This window comes from Chanodichthys erythropterus, chromosome 13 (genome assembly GCF_024489055.1).
Source record: "Chanodichthys erythropterus isolate Z2021 chromosome 13, ASM2448905v1, whole genome shotgun sequence".
NCBI lineage: Eukaryota > Metazoa > Chordata > Actinopteri > Cypriniformes > Xenocyprididae > Chanodichthys > Chanodichthys erythropterus.
Window position 1 is genome coordinate 43,311,879 of NC_090233.1, and position 21,674 is coordinate 43,333,552.

At 43.9% G+C, this 21,674-nt stretch overlaps 1 protein-coding gene across 1 annotated transcript in view; it reads left to right on the forward strand.

The window, feature by feature from the left end:
- adamts3 (ADAM metallopeptidase with thrombospondin type 1 motif, 3) overlaps positions 1-21,674 on the forward strand; it is a 118,202-nt gene that overhangs the window by 85,717 nt on the left and 10,811 nt on the right. The window contains exons 18-19 of the mRNA XM_067406536.1: positions 6,633-6,789; positions 7,921-8,053. Of these exons, the coding sequence (XP_067262637.1) occupies positions 6,633-6,789; positions 7,921-8,053 (290 nt within the window). The remainder of the gene's footprint in view (positions 1-6,632; positions 6,790-7,920; positions 8,054-21,674) is intronic.

Below are 21,674 nucleotides of genomic sequence, written 5' to 3' on the forward strand. Positions count from 1 at the left end.
CAGCAAAAGATAAAAAAAAAAAAATCAAAACCTGACTGTCCCTGCTAGAACTCCTATAATGGGCTGTGGTTGGATCTTCCATCAGGGCAATGATACAAAAACAAAATCAAAACAAAAATGGGTCACTGAGCACAAAACCAGGCTTCTGCAGTGACCATCCCAGTCCCCTGACATGAACCCCATAGAAAAAAAGTGGGGTGAACTGAAGACGAGAAGCACCAACATGGAGCTGGGAATCTGAAGGATCTGGAGAGATTCTGCATGAAGGAATGGTCTCTGATCTCTTGTCAGGTGTTCTCCAAACTCATCAGAGTCAGAGCTGTTATCTTGGCAAAAGGAGGTTACAAAAACTATTGAATACAAGGGTATGATTAATTGTGAGCAATGTATATTAGAGAAAAACAAGTATTTCATAATGAAATTCTTATTCTCCAATGAACAGTTGGATTTTTGTAATTTTTTATAATAAAAGATCAAAACAATGAACAATGCAGATTTATTTTCACAGACTTCTTTGGCCATATTTACAAAGGGTATGAATAATTCTGAGCACAACTGTGTGTGTGTGTGTGTGTTTGTGCTTTTGTTTATATTACATTGTGGGGACCAAATGTCCCCACGATGTAATATAAACCTGAGTTCACCTACATCGTGGGGACCAGCCACCAGTCCCCACAATGTAAATTAATTAATAAAAATACTAAATATATATATATATATATATATATATATATATATATATATATATATATATATATATACATACATACATACATACATACACATATATGAAGAACATAGTGGAACTTAAGGTTTTAATTTCTGAATATGATCCCACTTTCTAAACACATTCATATCTCATTCAAAAGATTAATCTGAACTCTAGCATGATGCAGTCATTCATGAGAGTGAGACATATGAGAGCCAATTACATTTCACAATCAAATCTGACATACTTCTTCAGGCGTCAATTTTTGAATGATTTTTTGGTTTTAGTTTTATGGGGGATGGAGATGCTTTTGGTTCTGTTCCTCACACAAAGCAATCTTTAGTCCTCATAGGATTTGGAATAATTTTATAATAAACTGTGACTGTAGTTGTATCTGTATGTAATCTTATGTAAATAAAATGACAAATTTATTTAAATTTATATACATATATGACATATACAGTGTATCATGCTTCTAAGAGGGTGCAACATGATTCAAATTTAGTGCAGATTTTCCCCTTTGTCAAAGGCCAGTTGCGTGACATTTTCCCCCTGATTTCCTTAATTGAGTTTTGAACTCGCTGAAATGGAAATTTGTTGGTTGGCCATAGCAGTCATTGTTCTCTTGTTGCACATGAAGAATGAATGCCTCTCTCCTCATTCACAAATGTTCAAAGACAAAGAGGCGAAAGGCTTTCCCTTCTTGTTTTGGTATTAAAACTTTCAGTTTTGATTCCTTAATTGGTAAAAAGGGATTATAGTATAATTATTGATTATGCCAAACAGCTCATCATTTGAAAAAAGTATGTTAATGAAAATGCACAGCTCACTAATCATGACTTGCCATGGTGAGATTAAAATAGATTGATAGTAAAAACAACCACAACAACACTGAGTGTGAAGTAAGTGTAAGCCTAGTTGTTGTAGATAAGTGTGTGTTTGTGTGTGATACATACAGAGCCTTATACCTCCCCCACACACACTATATGCTGTTTCTCAGCATGCCTCACCATATACTGTATACTGCTAATGTCTGTTGATTCTTTTCCCCTTCGTTTATCAGAAATGCAGCCTCAAAGCAGCACACTTTTTTTCCTTCATGGACATTTCTGATGGAAGTGTAAAGCTGACATTTGCAGTCTTTGACAGCTTTGAAATGTGTTTATGAAACTGATAATGCTTTCCCACGTATGTAAGATATTTATTAACACAGTTTAGGAGTTTCTTGGAGACAGGGGTGAGTTTAGGAGTCACTATTCTATTTATTTATTTATTTATTTATTTTTGGCTGAAGATTGCTGTACTTGATCAAAATTATGTATACCAGAGGGCCATGTAATACGATGCACTAATAACCCATTCAAATTTATTTATTTATTTTTGCTTTGCTGGACACCCTCATTTTTCGCTCAAATTGACTTATTGACTTTTTGTCACTGTTGTGATTTCGCCTTTAAGATGCCAATTGTAACATAAGCAGTTTGTTGTTGTTATTGTTGTATTTTCAGTGAAGACTTGATCAAATTCATTGCTTGTAGCAGATACAACGACCTTAGAAGAGACAATTTAAACATTTTAGCTTGAGACATGCCCTGCTATTTAACTTTCTATTGTGTGACATATTTCCCACCAACACCCACTTAAAGAGACACTGTTAAAGCTGTGGTATGTGTGAACTGAAGGTCCTCGAGTTAAAGGAATATGAGTGAAGATTACTCATCTTTGAATGTGTCAGTCAAAGCTCAAGGCTTCTCTCTGAACTCATTCTTTAGCTAGAGATCAGAGCTCAGTGTGAATGTGGAAGGTGACTAGGAAAGAAAGACAGAAATTGCTCTAGATACACTGACAGCTTAAACACGATGCAAGTGACATCGGTTTTTGAATGAGTTTTCACAATGCTGGTTTCAAAAGAAGCAGAGGTGAGAGGTGTTGTGGTGTGTTAAATGTTTTGAGGAGAGACGATGAGAGATTTGCACTGACACTTACTTTGAATTAAGAGAACATCTTGTGATAATTACCATAACATATTAAGCCTTTGCATGTGAATGACACATCCATGATAAGACAAAATACGTGATTGTATCTACATGGATTATTCCTTTGTAGTTTAACCACATTTACATTATAGATGATTGGGAAGAAGTGTTTAAGTGCTTTTTCTTCCTTTTTGCATAAATTATTTATGTTGCATGCTGTGTACTGCATATATGGTATCCGAATGCTCAAGTAATAAATATTTATGTTTTGCTCTTGTTAAAATTTTAGAGAGTTGAGTTGTGAGCCTTTTGGAATTATCATTAATCATAGTTTATTATACAATTTGACCTTCATCTAAGCTGTTGCAATGAATATTGAAGATTAGCTTTGCATTAAATTTCAATTCCTCCAGATGTTTGCTTGCTAAAGCCTGATGTGCTTTTGCCACAATTAGTTTTTTGTTGGTGTCTGAGCCTAATTTCAGGGATAATAAAAGATTTCTTTTTGTCATATGACACATCTGTCAGTTGTAGATAACATGGATCCCATTGTCATTGACCTTGTCAGAAATTTTGGGTTTCAGTTCTGCTGTAAGATATCAGCAGTTGATGATACGTGTGTTTATAAGAGCTCAACAGAGAGACATTTAGTTTAAAATGTTTATACTAAATGTTTATACTTGCAGTGCCCTCCATAAGTACTGGAACAGTAAAGACACAATTGCTCTGTTAGCTGTGGTGTCAAGACATCTATAAATATGGTTAAAAGATTAATATGAGGCAGAAGTACAGAATGTCACATTTTATTATTGGCTGTTCCAACACAGATATGTTTTACAGCACTTTTAGAGTTTCATCCCTCTGCCTAAAGTGAGCATAAGTATTGGGATGGTTTAACTTAAAGTGCATGTAAATGTGTAAAAGCTCATATTTAAGTGTATATCCCTTAAAAGCAATCACAGAGCGAGTCTGTGACCCATAGATATCATCAGACTTGATTTCACACTTTGAAATGCTCTTCCAGGCCTTTAATACGGCTATTTTCAATGGTTGCTTGTTTTGGGGAGTTTCTGCTTTTAGTCTCCTCTTCAGCTGGTGAAATGCTTGTTCATTAGGATTTAAATCTGGAGACTGACTTGGCCAATCTAAGACCAAAAATGTCTTTACCATAATCTTGACTGAGATGGCAGTACTAGTGTTTTGGGTCATTTTCCTGTTGCACTTCCCAGTGAGTCTGATGACATTTTCTTGAACACTGGTAGGCAAGATTCTTTTGTACACTTCTGAATACATTCTTCGGCTGCCATCATTGAATAAATCATCAATAAAGATGAGAGAGCCTGTTCCAGAGGCGGACATGACACTACCTCCACCAGGCTTTCCAGATGAGGTTGTATTCTTTGGATCATTTGCAGTTTCTTTTTTTTTTATCCACACTTTTGCTTTCCCACTTTGATAAATGTTAATCTTTGTCTCATCTGTCCATAAAACTCTATTTTTGGTACTGATCAGGTGTTTGATCTTGCTGTGAAGCCTCTGTAATTCTGTTGGTGAAGTCTCCTGCGAACAGCAGATTGTGAGACCATCACCCCAGCTTTCTGGAGGTTTCTGATGATTTTACTGACAGTTATTTTAGGGGGTTTGTTTGTTTGTTTTTTCACAGCACTTTTGTCTCTCATCAACTGCTGTTGATTGGCTGACCTGGTTGTTGTCGGTTGCTGAAGCTTGCCAGCGGTATCTGTCTTTTACAGGACATTCCAAACTGGATATTCCAAGTCAGTCTCCAGATTTAAATCCTGTTGAACAAGACTTTCACCAGCCAAAGAGGAAACTAAGAGGCAGAAGCTCCCCAAAACAAGCAACCATTGAAAATGGCTGCATTAAAGGCCTGGAAAAGCATTTCAAAGTGTTAAACCAAGAGACTGGTGATGTCTATGAGTCACAGACTCGCTCCTGTGATTGCTTGCAAGGGATTTACAATTAAATATGAGCTTTTACATATTTACATTTGTTAAACCATGCCAATACTTACAGTATGCTCACATTAGGAAGAGGGATGAAACTCTAAAAGTACTGTTCTTCTTAGTTGGTAAAACATTTTGTGTTGAAACAGTCAATAATAAAATGTGACGTTCTGTATTCTGCCTCATATTAATCTTTTAATCATATTTAAAGATGTCTTGACACCACAGCTAACAGAGCAATTGTGTCTTTACTGTCCCAATACATATGGAGGGCACTGTATACTATAATAGGTTTATTTAGGAATGGGATGTTATTGTTGGCATATTTCTCTTTACGGTTTTACTTCAGGCCGATCTTATAATTTAGCTGTCTCAAATTAACTTATTTCAGGTCATGCCACAACAATTCAGCTAGATTAAGTTGAAGGCTTTGAGTTGTCAAAGCACAACACTTCTTCGACTTCAGCTTTACAATCCCATTTGAATATTTCTGAGGATCTTTTTGTGTGGTATGACCTACTTTCTGTAAAGCACAAACTCATGGATGGACACATTGATGTTTTCCTGTAAAATGTATTACTACAATCTGTAATTCATTAGTTCTTTAATGCCCATAAGTCATCTAGGTCCTCGGGTTAAAAAACAAAACAAAAACAAAACAACAACTGATATTTCTACCACAAAATGTCATTGTTCAAATGAAGTGTGCGGTTCTTCTAAAAAATGATTTGACTTGAATGCTGTGATTTTTCTCTTTGATATCCTTTCATTTACACCCATATTCACTATTCTTCACAAGTGAATTCCTGAACATCAGCCAGTTTAAATGTTGCATGGAGATCTTTAGATGTGTTTTTAGCCTTTCTTGAATTTGAACAACCTAGGCAGAGCAACAACAGAATGTTCTCCATTTGAACATTGTCTGTGGATTTATACAGGCCAGAGTATTGAATTTTAGTAATGGCACTGTGACCTTTACACACAGAGACTTGTTTCTGATCAGTGCACAATTCATACGAACAATGTTTCAATTTACAGGAACTATTTCAATTTACAGTGACAAATGGGAATGTATTCAGTAAAAAATCAAATGCTTCAAAATTAATTCAGCAAGGGATATCATTAATGAGCTCACCACCTTTTTCTCACATCAAAATGCTAAAATTACTTATACGAATATATTTAAAATTGCATGTGCAATCTCTAACTTACACTCTGATTTTATATCAGGTTGCAGGCATATTAAAGGTGCTCTAGAATCAAAAGTTGAATTTACCTTAACATAGTTGAATAACAAGAGTTCAGTACATGGAAAAGACATACGTTGAGTTTCAAACTCCATTGTTTCCTCCTTCTTACGTAACAGTCGGGATCATTATATATGTATTCCCCCAATATTTGCGAATGCCAGCCCATGTTCAGGGCATTACACAAGCCAGTATTAACATCTGGAGCAGCACAGCCGAATCATCAGACTAGGTAATTAAGCAAGGACAATAGCGAAATTTAAAGGGGCCACAGCCTGAATCGGTGCATAGTTAATGATGCCCCAAAATAGGCAGTTAAAAAAATTAATAAAAAAAAAATCTATGGGGTATTTTGAGCTGAAACTTCACAGACACATTCAGGGGACAACTTAGACTTATATTACACCTTGTGAAAGAACGTTCTAGGGCACCTTTAAGAAAATAAGAATCACTATTAGAATCAGAATTTCTGAAGTACACATGAAATTGCAGTTACAACAGGAATAAAACTAATGCAAAATTAGTTGTCCTTGAAACGACTCCACAAGCTTCGTTTTCAATTGTAATTAAACAGATCCTCGTCTGAGTCATCTCACACAGAGGCCAACTCATAAATCTGCATATTCTTGCATATGCATGAACAAATGCTAAATCCCTGCAAACATAACCAAATGCCTGTAAATATCACTTTGCCATTTCTGAGTCTTTTGTCCTATTGTTTTTCATTCTCCATTAGATTATACCTAAAGACAATGAGACGAGGTCCACACTGATGTACAAATACATCATCCATGAAGATTCGGTGCCCCTTAACAACAATAATGTCATTCAAGAGGACACGTATGAGTGGGCACTTAAAAGCTGGTCCCAATGTTCGAAACCTTGTGCTGGAGGTAACGTCCACTTAGTGTGATCTCTCAACTTATTTAGATTATTCAAATATATTTCCTGGTGCTACTCTGTCTCTTTTGACAATTAGTTTGACATTTGGTATTTGGCACTTTGGAGATAAATTTAAATCCTCTTTAAAATGGGGATTTTGGTCTGTCACACATCAGAAGGCTTGACCTTCTTGACTGTATCCAACAATTAAAACTAGTGTCATACAACATCATAATTTTGACAGCATATGATATATAATTCATTAAAGGTCCCGTTCTTCGTGATCCCATGTTTCAAACTTTAGTTAGTGTGTAATGTTGTTGTTAGAGTATAAATAAAATCTGTAAAATTTTAAAGCTCAAAGTTCAATGCCAAGCGAGATATTTTATTTAACAGAAGTCGCCTACATCGAACGGCCAGTTTGGACTACATCCTTCTACTTCCTTCTTTAATGACGTCACTAAAACCGTTTTTTGACTAACCTCCGCCAACAGGAATACACAAGAGTTGCGTTTGTAGAGTGTGTTTGTCGCCATGTTGTCGAAACGCTGTTATTTTCATCCCACAGTCCAATCACCGGGTCTGATTCCGGCTCAAATTAATATGGTAAAATTAAAGACATGTTTACAATAACACTGAGCGCATGCATCTCCACGTTATGGTAAGAGGCGTGACTTTTCCAGGCAAGGTGCGCTCAGAGCTGTCGAATCACAACACAGGAACCGCTGGCATTCTCGTTACGTATTTCTGAAGGAGGTACTTCATAGAACAAGGAAGTCATCAGCCCGTTTTTATGACAGTGGAAACAGCAGTATACAGATAAGTAAATTATGTGAAAAATACTGTGTTTTTTTACACGCGAAACATGAACACATGTTATATTGCACACTATAAACACAATCAAAGCTTCAAAAAACCACGAAAAACGGGACCTTTAAAAAATACTATTAATCATTAGTTTATTCATTTTTAATAAACTAATAATTGTGACACCCAAGGAACAACATCATGGTTTATTGGTCTATTGAGGTGTATGATTGATTTTGTTTTGCCAGGCCAGAATGTTCAAAACTTACCAAAGACTTGTTCACTTCATTACACATCATGTTTCTCTCTGTTCTTTCATTTTATTTACTCTTCAGGATTCCAGTACACCAAATATGGGTGCCGTAAAAAAGGTGACAACAAAATGGTGCACAGAGGCTACTGTGACATCAACAAGAAACCCAAACCTATTCGAAGAATGTGTAACTTACAGGACTGTACGCAACCACAGTAAGTTGAATTTAAACATTATTTAACCCCACTCACAATAACTGTTGTCTTTTTATCTCCAGTGACATAGTGAAATAATGTATAAGAAGCTCAGGCTTCACCAGTCTAGTTTGGGGAGCTCAGAGCTGGGTTTTGATTGCTTTATACTATTTATACTTCATTAATTTCTCTTTTCAGAGGCTAAGAAAAAATGTCAGAGTGTGATTGTGCATGTATGTTTCATGTCTGTGAATAGATTGCTTCAGCCTATAAATTCTACCTGAATGTGTAGCCTTGGTTAATTTTCAAATGATAGATGAAGATCTTTCTTTCTTGTTCCACGGAAAACGTCTCAGGTTACAGATGTAACCCTGGTTCCCTGAGTAGGGAACGAGACGTATAGCATTGGGAACCTTCTGCGTGATGTCGTCACTGAAGCACTCATGTATCTAGCCAATCGCGTAGCGAGACGTCAGAGATGGGTGACGTCACGGACCAGGAAGCTATAAAGCACACTCGAATACAGAGCACGCCAGCTTCTAAGTAAGTCTGAAGAAAGCACTCGCAAGTGTGCAGGGGTACGGCAAGAGATGCAGCTTCTCGTTCCCTACTCAGGGAACCAGGGTTACATCTGTAACCTGAGACGTTCCCTTTCGTGGGAACTATCGGCGCTGCGTGGTAACGCATTGGGAACGCAATCCCAACTGAGCCGTAGCTCAAGCACTTGCCAAGGTTATCTTGACAGGACAGAGGGCCCCGGAGTGGAGTCAACATCAAGGTTATAATATTTAATAAATGTGTGCTGGCATGACCATCCAGCTGCATCACATATGTCACTCATGGAGACTCCTGACATCAGAGCTTTTGATGCCGCCATACCTGGTCGAATTGGCGCGAACATTCAAGGGAGAGGGCTGTCCGGCCACTTCGTATGCAAGTGAGATGGCCTCGACCACCCACTTGCTCATTCTCTGTTTTGATGCTGGGCCCCCTTTTTTAGGGGACCCATAGCAGACAAACAACTGATCTGACTTACGCCACAGGGCAGCTCTGTGGACATAAGTATCCAAAGCCCTTACTGGGCATAACAGATTCAACTTTTCCTGATCCGCAGATTCAAATGGAGGAGGATAGAAAGACTGAAGCACAATGGGGCCTGGGACATTGGTAGGGACCTTTGGGACATACCCCGGTCTATGATACAGGAATGCTTTCACCATTCCTGGAGCAAATTCAAGGAAAGAGGGAGCAACAGAAAGTGCTTGTAAAATTCCTATCCGCTTCAGAGAAGTGATAGCCAATAAAAGAATCGTTTTCAGAGTGAGGAACCTCTCAGGAACCTCCTCTAGTGGTTCAAAGGGAGCCTCAGCTAACCCTTGTAAGACCACAGCCAAGTCTCAGGTTGGCACCCTTGTGCGCACTGGAGGCCTCAACCTCAGTGTGCCACGGAGGAAGCGTGTGACAAGGGGGTCTCGTCCTACCGAGATATTCCCCTCAAGAGGAGCATGATATGCTGAGATTGCTGCGACATAAACCTTTAGGGTTGAGTGAGATAGACCCTCCGAGAATTTTTCCTGGAGGAATTTTAGCACACAGCTAATGGAAGAAAGGACAGGGTCCGTATTTAAATGTCTACACCAGGTAGAAAACAAATTCCATTTGTAAGCATACAAGTTCCTCGTGGCGGTAGCTCTGGAGTTAAGAATGGTCTCCACAACCTCGGTTGGGAGACCAGCATCTACGAGCCTGGCCCCCTCAGGGGCCAAGCCCATAGTTTCAGTCGGTTTCGGCGGGGATGTATGATCATGCCGCCCGATTCGGACAGGAGGTCCTGTCTGAGAGGAAGCTCCATTGGGGAGCCGTTGAGTAACGACACTAGGTCTAAGAACCATATCCTGGTTGGCCAGAATGGGGCTACCAGTATTAGATTGGCCCCTTCTCGGCGTACTTTTTCCAGAACTCCTGGGAGCAGGTCGACCGGGGGAAATGCGTACAGGCGCAGCCTCGGCCACGTCTGTACCATAGCATCCAGACCCAGAGGTGCTGGATGTGTTAGGGAGTACCAGAGCGGACACTGGGTTGACTCTCCCGAGGCAAACGGGTCGACTTCCGCTCGACCGAAATTTTCCCATAGGAGACTCACCACTTCTGGGTGGAGTCTCCACTCCCCGGGCCTTGGCCCCTGCCTCGACAGGGCATCTGCTCCCACATTTTGATGTCCCGGGATGTAAGCTGCCCTCAGCGAGAGCAGCTTCCCTTGGGACCACAGGAGGATCTGACGGGCCAAGTAATATAGTCAGCGAGACCGCAGACCCCCTGATGATTTATAACTTCACCCCTTTCATAGCCATAAGAATGGCACTCACCCGAGCGGGAGACAAATGTGCCCACATCGTGGTGGAGTCCCACACTACACCCAAATAGTTGGTGGATTGAGCTGGAACTAGCACACTCTTTTTGGCATTGAGCCTCAGCCCAAGCCTCTTCATATGGGACAGAACAGCATCTCGATGCTGAACTGCTAGTTGCTCTGACTGAGCTAGAATCAACCAATCGTCAATATAATTCAGTATGCAAATGCCCTGGATCCTCAGCGGAGCCAGAGCTGCATCCACGCATTTCGTGAATGTGCGGGGTGATAATGATAGGCCAAACGGAGGAGGGAGAATGTCTGCTGGGAGGAGGAACCCTTTCTATAGCTCCTTTTCGCAAAATTGTCACAACTTCTTGTTCCATAACCAGAGACTGCTCGGGGGTTACCACTGTGGGAAGAACCCCTTTGAATCTGGGCGGGCGAGACCCAAACTGGATCTTGTAACCCTCTTTTATAGTGAGCAGCACCCATTTTGATATATTCGGAAGAAGTTTCCATTCTACCAGAAAATTTACTAAGGGAACGAGTCTCTCGAGCCTCTGGTGTTTTTTGAGCACCTGATTCGACGCTCTGAAGCGGCGCACCGGCAGAGAACAATCGAATCAAGTGGCCGGCCCTCCTCGGAGGGTCGGTGGAGACCGCTGCGCCCTGACGCACACTGGGTGGCAGGGTTGGCATAACGATCCCCTGAGGGCGCCGAAGGGGAGCGGCTGTTAGATGTATTTTCGCCGGCTCCCTTCGGAGGGGGCCGCTCTCATCGGTTCCTGACCCACAGACATCAGGACCGCTTCGAAGCCTTCCGGGCCAGGATAACGGTGCGCAGGTCCGTTCTGCCCCTAGAAGGCTTCGGCTGAGCGGGCCGACCCGATCCCCAAGCTCTCTGCGGGGGAGCACGGGCGGCCACGCTGATCTCTTGTTGCGCTCTGTGGTGCGCTGAGGAGCTCGTCGACGGCCGAGGCTGATGAGCGGGGATTCTTGGTTTGCGGGGGAGGAACGCCGCAGATTGTTTCTTAGCCTCCCGGAACCTCTCGACGACTGTTGTAACGGCGTCGCCGAAGAGGCCTGCAGGAGACAGCGGCGCGTCCATAAGGGAGGCTTTGTCACGCTCCCTTATGTCCAAGAGGTTCAGCCACAAGTGCCTCTCCGTAGCCACCAATGCTGCCATAGAGCGGCCGATTTCTTTTGCCGTCTCTTTGGTGGCATTGAGAGCCAGGTCAGTTGCCATCCTGATTTCCTGGATGCACTCATACGTGGCCTCCCCGCTATTTTCCACTTCCCCCAGCAGGTCGGCTTGATATGCCTGTAGGAGCGACATGGTATGTAGACATGCCGCCGCCTGACCTGCTGCCGCATAAGCCTTGCCCACCAAGCCTGATGTAGTTTTTAATGGCTTGGTGGGCAACGTCGGGGTTTGCAGCGCCGCATAGCCTTGCTGCTTTAGCCCCACGATGTTACTATACATTGAGGTCTGGGGGCTGAACACGCGATATGATGCCGGCTTCTTCCAAGACCTCGAGACCTCGGTGTGGAGGTCCGGAAAGAAGGGCAAACCCCGACGCTGGGGTAGTGACCGAGCGGGCTCATCCAGCTTGCTTTTTGGTCTAGTATCTGCCCGCTCTGCTGGCCAGTCAACTTTTAATTTGGCCACAGCCCTGGTCACTACCTCCAGGAGCTCCTCATGTGCTGGGGAAGAGGATGGCGGTTCCTCTTCCCCCACGCTCATCACATCAACTTCCTAAGAGGAAGAGAGATGAAGCGCGGGTGCCTCTCTCTGGGGGCAAGAAACAGCTACGCGTGCTTCCGCCGCCTGAGAAGAGGCACTGGGGCTGGCAGGTAAAGGGCGAGATAAGGCTGGGCCCATCTCAACCCCCTCTGCCAGCTCCATTTGCGAACCCCACGAACGAAGCCGCCGCTGCGCCTCAACAAAAGCTGGACCCGATCCGCGGGGAACGCCGACCGGAGCACCCTCTTTATCGTGATCTTAAAACTCTGAGGGTGAGCTTCTCGCAATGAACACAGACAGCCCCCTTGAGAGCTGCCTGTGCATGCTCAACCCCCAGGCAGACAACACACATCTCGTGAGTGTCCCCATCTGGAATATATCGTGTCTTATTCACTATATAAATATATATATGTGTGGTGCACAGTAACCCTCTTGTCCTCAGACGAAGAGATAATGTTTTCCAAAAATAAACAGGACAAACAACACCAAATAAGACACACAAGATAACATAGAGCGCTTGCTGAAGACACAGAAGCTGGCGTGCTCTGCATTCGAGTGTGCTTTATAGCTTCCTGGTCCGTGAAGTCACCCGTCTCTGACGTCTCGCTACACGATTGGCTAGATACATGAGTGCTTCAGTGACGACATCACGCAGAAGGTTCCCAATGTGTTACCACGCAGCGTCGATAGTTCCCACGAAAGGGAACCAGAAATGAATCTAGCAGCTTTTGTGTTGTTTTTTATCAAGCGTGTGTCCATGACCTGCATTAATGTTTAACACAAGGAGTTTAAGAATTATTTAGACCCTTCAGTATTGAATCAGCCTACACATGCCACTGAGTGTACATCATATGCACACAGAGAATATCTTTTTCATTTACATACAAAGAGTTGGGTCTACATGCAGTATGTTTATCACGATATTAAAGCCCGTACACAGCGGGACGAATATCGCACGCGTTTATCGTCAGCGTTTTTCGAGACGTTTTTTGTGTTCACACCCAAGCGATTTTCACTGGCGATGCGCCGAGTGAAAGTGCAAATTCACTCCCTGACAGTATGTGGCGCTTGTGCTTAACGATAGTGCAAATAAACATATAATATTAATAAAGTTAAAGAAGATTAAAAAAATGCATATATAAAATGGCATACATACATATAGTACAAGTGAAAAGTAGTGTAAATAAACATATTTATGAAACAGACATTCTCAACTATATTTCTTGAATGTAAAAGGGAAAAAAAAGTAAAAATACAGAATTAATACACATCTGTGGCAGAGCACCCATAGTGTGCGTCTCAATCAGCTCTCTACTTCACTAGTCAGGGCACTGATCAGGGATTCGGCCACATTCATTTACATGGTATACTGATACACGACCTAGGAAGCTAGGGAGCTGTTTGAGACGCAGGGATAGTTTGTAGGGATCTTCCTCGTCTACTTACTTTCTGTTCGTCGTCTTGTGTGCTCAGCAAGACCGTTTTGTGCTTGAGCGCCACCAAGTCGTGTTTTACTGTAACTTCTGCAGCTCCAGGCACGTGAACAAAAGCGCCAATCTCATTGGTCGGCCAGTTTTTAACGCGGCGCGCCAAACCAAAAAAACGAACCCAAGCCGTTTTTTTTAAAATGACGCTTTTACGCCTCGCGTTTTTCGCGTTGGTGTGCACACTCACATTGGCGCCTGTTGTTTAGTCACGAGGCGTTAAACGTCGGCGAAAATCGTGCGCGATATTCGTCCCGGTGTGAACAGGCCTTTAGAGGGCATTTCTGAGCATCACAACTCCACTTGATTTATGCTAGTTCATTTATACAGGAATACTAAATTTTTAAACCTATACATTGGTTAAAATTTATATCAGATTAACTTAAATATTGTAAAATGTTGTAACACTACACAACTCATGTGTTTACAGAATACATCCTTTATTTTGGATGAATACAGTTCTAAAAATAACATATTCTACAGTTCCTCTTCATGTATACCTATATTTAAACATGTTTAAAGGATTAGTTCACTTTCACATGAAAATTACCCAATGCGAAACTCAAACTACTGCTCTGCGTTTCTGATAGCCAAAAGATGGTGTGACTGGCTTCTTATAACCTGCACGTGAACAGTGCAGAGTTCTGATAACATTTAATATCAAAGTAATTAGATTCAGTATTATTACGAATAAAATCAGTTTATTTTATGCCAGATTAAAAGCGTATATGTCATGTGAAATGACCAATGCTGACTGATGCGTTTAGCTGACTGAAATCTCATCCCTGTATGTTGTTTTGGTTAAATCACTTTGTTTTTTGTTTTGTTTTTTAAAAGATGGGGTCGGCGCCGATAGCCTAGTGGTTAGTGCGTCGACATTTGCCGCAAATGCGTTCACGGCGACCCGAGTTTGATTCCCGTCTCGAGGTCCTTTGCCAATCCTGCCCCCCTCTCTCAGACTAATGCTTTCCTGTCTGCTCTCTACTGTCCTCTCCAAATAAAGGCACGAAAAGCCCATAAATAAAACTTAAAAAAAAAAAAAAAAAAAGATGGGGAAAGATAATATTTTGTGTTGGTTTTGACAAATTATTAAATATGATTTTTTTTACTGTTTTAATAAATAGTGATATTTATACAACATTATAACTCTCATTATTACATATACAAACAAAGGAAAACTGCTCAATAATCTGAGATGTGCCCTCTAATGTATGTACAGTACATTTGTCATGAGCTATTATCTTAAGTGTTTGGGAGAGACTATAGTTTGTTTATCAAGCACCTTATTGCAACCTATATTTACGTTTTAAAATCATGCGCCCTCTAGCTGGCGTAAAAATAATGATAGTGTCGTGTTACGCCTGTCGTCATGAAATTACATATGACTGTCGTTACCAATCAAAATGCATGTTCATTTAAATGCAATGTGTGGACTTTTTACACTATTTGTCCTATTTACATTTTTTTTATTAACGACTAAACCCACCCCACCCCTAAACCTACCCTTAGTGATTTATAGTGCATATACACTTTATGAGCACATGCGATTCCTGGGATCGAACTCACGATTGCATGATCAGATGATTGCATATTGTTATATATTGCAATGCTCTGCCAATTGAGCTTTGCAAAACTCGAAATATGATGCAAATAAAAGGGAACAATGCATTAAAATGAAAGTGTCCTGTTGTCGCGAGGGGCGCAACTTTAGCAAATGCTCCTATGGGTCGTATTTCAGGGAAGTGACAAACGACCTATATTGTCATATTGGTTGGAGGACATGTTGGTTCGGGAAAATCACTTCAAAATCCACTGGTAGTGATGTAATAAAACGGATGTAGCCACCTGCTAACCAATGACTGAGCGTTATAAATCAACTCTTATATTGTATGACTGCAAGATACCCTAAATGAAAGAACTCATTCACTTATAATCGTGTGGATTATTCATATTTATATACACAGGAGAAAAAAAAAATCTGCTTAAAATGAATGCACATGAATTTGTTTTTAAGCTTGTTCTAAAGTTAATGAATTTGGAGTAAATGAGCAACTGCATGCCAGAGTTAATTAATTTGGGTCACACTTTAGATTAGGGTCCAATTCGCACTATTAATTATTAACTACAACTTTTGCTTCAGTAAACTCCTTATTATGTTGCTTATTAATCGTTAGTAGGATAGTTGTTAAGTTTAGGTATTTGGTAGGATAAGCAATGTAGAATATGGCAGTGCAGAATAAGGCATTAATATATGCTTTATAAGAACTATTAAACTGCCAATATCCTAGTAATATGTATGATAATAAGCTAGTTAATAATGAGAATTAGACCCTAAACTAAAGTGTTACCGTAATTTGCATTACAAAATACCCTAAACCATGTCCATACATATGGGCCTTCCACACTTCCTTTGTCATTATCAATAAACATGACGCTGTCTAAAGACAAATGCAGTAAATACACAGACCCAGATTACAGATCTCTAATTACAGTTGTACATATGCATGCTTCTTCATGCAGAGGAAACTATAACATTCCTTTTATTTTAATCATCATATCTTTTGATAACAGAGCGAATAGTACTTTAGAGCTCCACAGAGTAAAGAGACTTTTTTTAATAAGATTATAATTTGAGCCCCTATACGTATGATTATTGTTCACTCTCCCACGTCACATTGTACATTTCATGCTGAGAGGAAAGCCACATAATTGTAGTTCAGCCTTAGACTTTCCCAAAGATTATCTTCCTAATGTGGCACAGGAAAGAAAACTAATTGCAGATTGAGGCATGATGATTCTTTTTATATCTCTTAATATATTTGAAATTGAATGCAGTTAGCATAAATGAGGTGCACTTTAGATATGCACTTTAGACCATTTTTTGGGGGGGGGTAAAAATGGTAAAAATTACAAATGTTGAAATGTTAATGTAAATGTCTGAATTGTTGCTGGAGATTCAGCTGCTGTGATGCCTCCCTATTTCCATTCAGATATTTCCTCTGTGTGCCCATCAGTCACCAGGGCTTTTCCTCCCTCACATCTGCGGAGGATGAGATTGTGCCTGCAGTTCTTCTTGCATTTCCTTTTTCCCATTCCCTTTGCATTCACTTGTCCTAATTTTCTTTCATTTCTTTAAAATCTTCCTTATTTTCGAAGCTGTCACTGTAGGTGGTGGCCATTTTAAGTTTTGTTCTGCTTCCTTTGCTGACCTACTACTAGGCTGTTTTTGCTGTAAAATCTCTGTAAAAAAAAAAAAAAAAAAAAACTCATTTTGTGTACTAAAGGATGACCCGTTGACTTCCTCTCTCTCTCTCTCTCTCTCTCTCTCTCTCTCTCTCTCTCTCTCTCATATATATATATAATATATATAATATATATATATATATATTATATTATATTATATTATATATATATCTTTCAGCATGACTACAAGACATACAAGAGCAGTAGAAAAGGCTGCACTGTTTAATTATGCCAGTTCACACAGGTCAATGATGCCTTTTCTCATACACTATGTTGATGAGTTATAAAGTCACAAATGAGGCACAAATAACCTTCTGTAGTGCTCTGTTACATATAGGCTGGTGGTTCAACCGCAGAACATGCTCCTCATGTTGCGGAGGTGGTAGCAGGTCAGTTCCCATTCAGTCGGTCACGTTCGACGTACGTCGGACAGACCGACGAATAGGAATCTCGCTAGAGAGGCCAATCTACTTCGAGTGTAACTAAACGAGCCAATGCACATTGGCATGCAATCATATGCATCAGCTGCTCGCCTCGCAGCGCGGGTATATAATGAGCAGCAGGTGCGTTGCATCTTCAGCTTTTCGCTTCGGAGCCGAACGGTGTTGTTCCTGTTCTCTGCAAGCGAGTGTCTGCTAGAAGACGAGTCAAGCTTTTGGTTGAACTTCTCTTTTTTTCCGAGTGCGGGCGAACAGCACAGCAGCGGGGTCGACGTCCTCTCTTTTTCTGTTTCGTTTGCCGTTTTTGAGCAAATAGCTGTTTGACAGCGTCAGAAGGCTGTTCTCACGGCCGGTACGGTGCGCTTTTGAGCGCTGAAAAGCCGTTTTTACGGCTGGTAAGAGTGAGCGCCTTCAAAGAGAGAGAAAGCACATGACAGGCTGCACACAATCCCTGTCTGTGTTGCGGTGGCCGTTCCCCTGCGTGCTTCAGCACTTCTAAAAGAGTAAAGTCCCTGAAAGAGCTTACACAAGTAGATTCGCGTCTTTTTAAAGACGACATCCTACTTGTGTTTCTGGATGCGATCGTTCCTGTCCTCACTGACGGCCACGATCACCGTTTCGCATGTCTGGGCGCGTGCTGAAATGATGTTCGTGGGTGTTCATGTTTTCATATGAGAACATGATCACGTCGACACGCCGGTCGTGACTCTTCTTTCTCCGGGAAGCTTGAGTCCCCTCTGTTGTTGGCCAGCTGCCGCTTGTGTGTAAAAGCACAGCCGCGGCTCTGCCCGACACTCTGGGAGACCGCGGAGATCAGCGAGAGCAAACCTCTCGCTCCTCTGCGTGTCGTGTGCCGTCGAGCTGCCGGGCTGCAGCGCGGGTTGTCACGGCAACCCAGCGCTCGCTCGGCGCTCTAGATGCGCGGTTCCCTTGCGTAATCTCCATTGTAGCGCCCTCTCTGGTGCACCAGAAGAGGTCTACTTTGCTGATATGGCTTGGGTGACATGAGGTTGAGGGGTTCCTTCGGGGAACCAACCCCCTAGGGCCCCTCCCTCTCTAGCGCATTGCAAGCTGTGCAGTTTCTGGATTGGATTGCTGGTCCTTTTCATAGGGGAACCTAGCATTTCATTCAGAGCTCCAGCTGAGGGACAGACGTCGATTGCAGCATCGGAGAGAGTGCTGTTATGCTCTGGAAATGAGGGTGACGCTGCCCACTGTAATGGTGTGTGCTTATGCTGACTCAGATTCAGAGTTTACAGCCATGCTTTCCTGGGTCTTCCAGATGTGCATGGAAAACTTGGCAGTATGGGGGTATATTGGTGCCATAAATATGGAATGCCAAAGGTGCCAATCTGCATAAGTTTTTCCTCTCTCACTACCCTCTTGGATGGGGTGGCTGTACACAGACCACACCCACCCTGCATGTGAGGCCAAGGCACTCTTTTTGCATGAGGGTAGTTCTGTGCTGGGGTTGAGCTGCGCTTGTTGACTAACCGTGATCAAATTCACCGCGCAGGCCCTCAGCCAGACGATGTCCACCTCCGTGGTCCAGAAGTGCCCCCTGGCTTACCTTGTGAGGTGTGAGAGGTTGTCAAGCTAAATGCTTTCTCAATGCTCCCATCTTACGAGGTGGCCTTTCGGTGACACTGTCGAGGACTGAGCCCAGCGGTTCTCCTCAGTTAGTAGCGGATAGGGGAGCTTCCCATGACAAACCATTGAGTTCCTCTTGGGCCGCCCCTCAGTCTGCTCGTCGCCAAGGGTGTCGTCCCCTGCAAGAAACTCCGGCCCAGCAGGCTCTGCTGTATCCATTGCGGGGAGATGACGCCTCCCGTCTCTGCAGCTGTTTAACTGGTTGGTGAGAATCACCCCTGAGACGGGCGACCCAGAGATGGGTGGGGCTGCTCTTCCACCCCTGGAGGAGGGCCAGGTGGTAAATCCTTTATTGGGTTTGTTTCTGTTCCGCCACTGACCCAAGAGGCAGCGGTACCCAAATTTTAAAGAGCAGTTCCTCCATTTCCAGGTCTGAAGAGGGTTTGGAGAGCAGTGGGAGGAGAAAAACCTCACCACTCTCATCCCCCTCTTCTGTCGCCAGCGGACAGCAGCGAGCAGCGGGCAGCCAAAGCCTCGACTGCTCCCTCTGTCCATCCGTGGAGCCAGGTAAGCGTTGCCTAGCACACTGTGACGCCGCCTCACAAAGAGAGCCCCCCGAGCCGCGTCCCTGTGTTCCACCTCGCTGCCCTGCTGCGGGTACACCGGTGGTCCCTTCGGTCCTGCTTGTACGGTCTCTGCGAGCCGGGTTAGCGCTCCCTAGTCCGTCTCGCTGGCTCCTTCGGACCATCAGGGTCGGCTTTGCGATTCAGTTCGCCCGGCTCCCCCCCCCAAGTTCAGGGACGTCCTCTTCACTACAGTGAAAGATGCCGATGCCCCTGTCCTGCGTGCGGAGATCGCAGTCCTACTGGCGAAGGACGCGATAGAGCCGGTCCCTCCAGCCGATTTGAGGTCGGGGTTCTACAGCCCCTACTTCATTGTACCCAGGAAAAGCGGCGGGTTACGACCGATCTTGGACCTGCGAGTTTTGAATCGGAGCCTCCACAAGCTACCATTCAAAATGCTCACGCAGAAACGCATTTTCGAGTGCATCCGTCCCCGAGATTGGTTTGCAGCGATTGACCTGAAGGACGCGTACTTCCATGTTTCAATTCTTCCGCGACACAGGCCATTCCTGAGATTCGCGTTCGAAGGTCGAGCATATCAGTACAGAGTCCTACCCTTCGGGCTGGCCCTGTCTCCCCGCGTCTTCACGAAAGTCGTGGAGGGAGCCCTTGTTCCCATGAGAGAACGGGGTGTTCGCATTCTCAACTATCTCGACGACTGGCTCATTCTAGCACAGTCCCGGGATCAGTTGTGCAAACACAGGGATTTGGTGCTCAGACACCTCAGCCAGTTGGGGCTTCAGGTCAACTGGGAAAAGAGCAAACTCGCCCCGGTGCAGAGGATCTCTTTTCTCGGTATGGAGTTGGATTCGGTCGAGCAGATAGCACGCCTCACAGAGGAACGTGCTCGGTCAGTGTTGAACTGCCTGAATACATTCAATGGCAGGACAGCGGTCCCACTGAAGTTCTTTCAGAGGCTCCTGGGGCATATGGCGGCTGCTGCGGCTGTAACACCGCTCGGTCTGCTTCATATGAGACCGCTTCAGCACTGGCTTCACGGCCGAGTCCCGAGATGGGCGTGGCAGCGTGGCACATTCCGGGTGCCAATCACTCAGGAGTGCCGCCGAACCTTCAGTCCGTGGTCGGACCCCTTGTTTCTTCGGGCAGGAGTGCCCCTAGAACAGGTGTCCCGGCATGCTGTGGTGTTCACAGATGCTTCTGCCACCGGCTGGGGTGCCACGTAATACGGGCATGCAGTCTCAGGGGTTTGGACGGGACCCCATCTGCATTGGCACATCAATTGCCTCGAGTTGCTGGCAGTACGCCTTGCTCTGAGCCGCCTCAAAGGCCTGCTTCAGGGCAAGCATGTACTGGTCCGTATGGACAACACTGCGACCGTTGCGTACATCAACCGTCAAGGTGGTCTACGCTCCCGTCGCATGTCACAACTCGCCCGCCATCTCCTCCTGTGGAGTCGGAAGCATCTGAGGTCGCTTCGCGCCATTCATGTCTCCGGTGTGCTCAACCGTGTGGCCGACGAGCTATCACGAGCTGCGCTGCCAGGAGAGTGGCGACTCCACCCCCAGGTGGTTCAGCTGATCTGGAGAGAAATCGGAAAGGCTCAGGTAGACCTGTTTGCCTCACCAGAAACCTCCCACTGCCAGTTGTTTTACTCTCTGACCGAGGGGACACTCGGGACAGATGCACTGGCTCACAGCTGGCCCCGGGGCCTGCGCAAATATGCGTTTCCCCCAGTGAGCCTACTTGCACAGACCCTGTGCAAAGTCAGGGAGGACGAGGAGCAGGTCTTGTTAGTTGCGCCTTACTGGCCCAACCGGACCTGGTTCCCAGAACTCTCACTCCTCGCGACAGCCCCTCCCTGGCCCATCCCTCTGAGGAAAGACCTTCTTTCTCAGAGACGGGGCACTCTTTGGCACCCGCGTCCAGACCTCTGGAAACTCCATGTCTGGTCCCTTGGACGGGATGCGGAGGTTCTAGGTGACTTACCCCCTGAGGTACTTAACACCATCACTTCGGCACGTGCACTGTCTACGAGACGTGCTTACGCCTCCAAAGTGGAACCTGTTCGTCGAGTGGTGCTCTTCTCGCCGGGAAGACCCCCGAAGATGCTCGATCAGAGTCGTGCTTTCCTTCTTGCAGTAGGGTTGGAGCGTAGGCTGTCCCCCCTCCACCCTCAAAAGTCCATACTGCTGCTATATCCACTT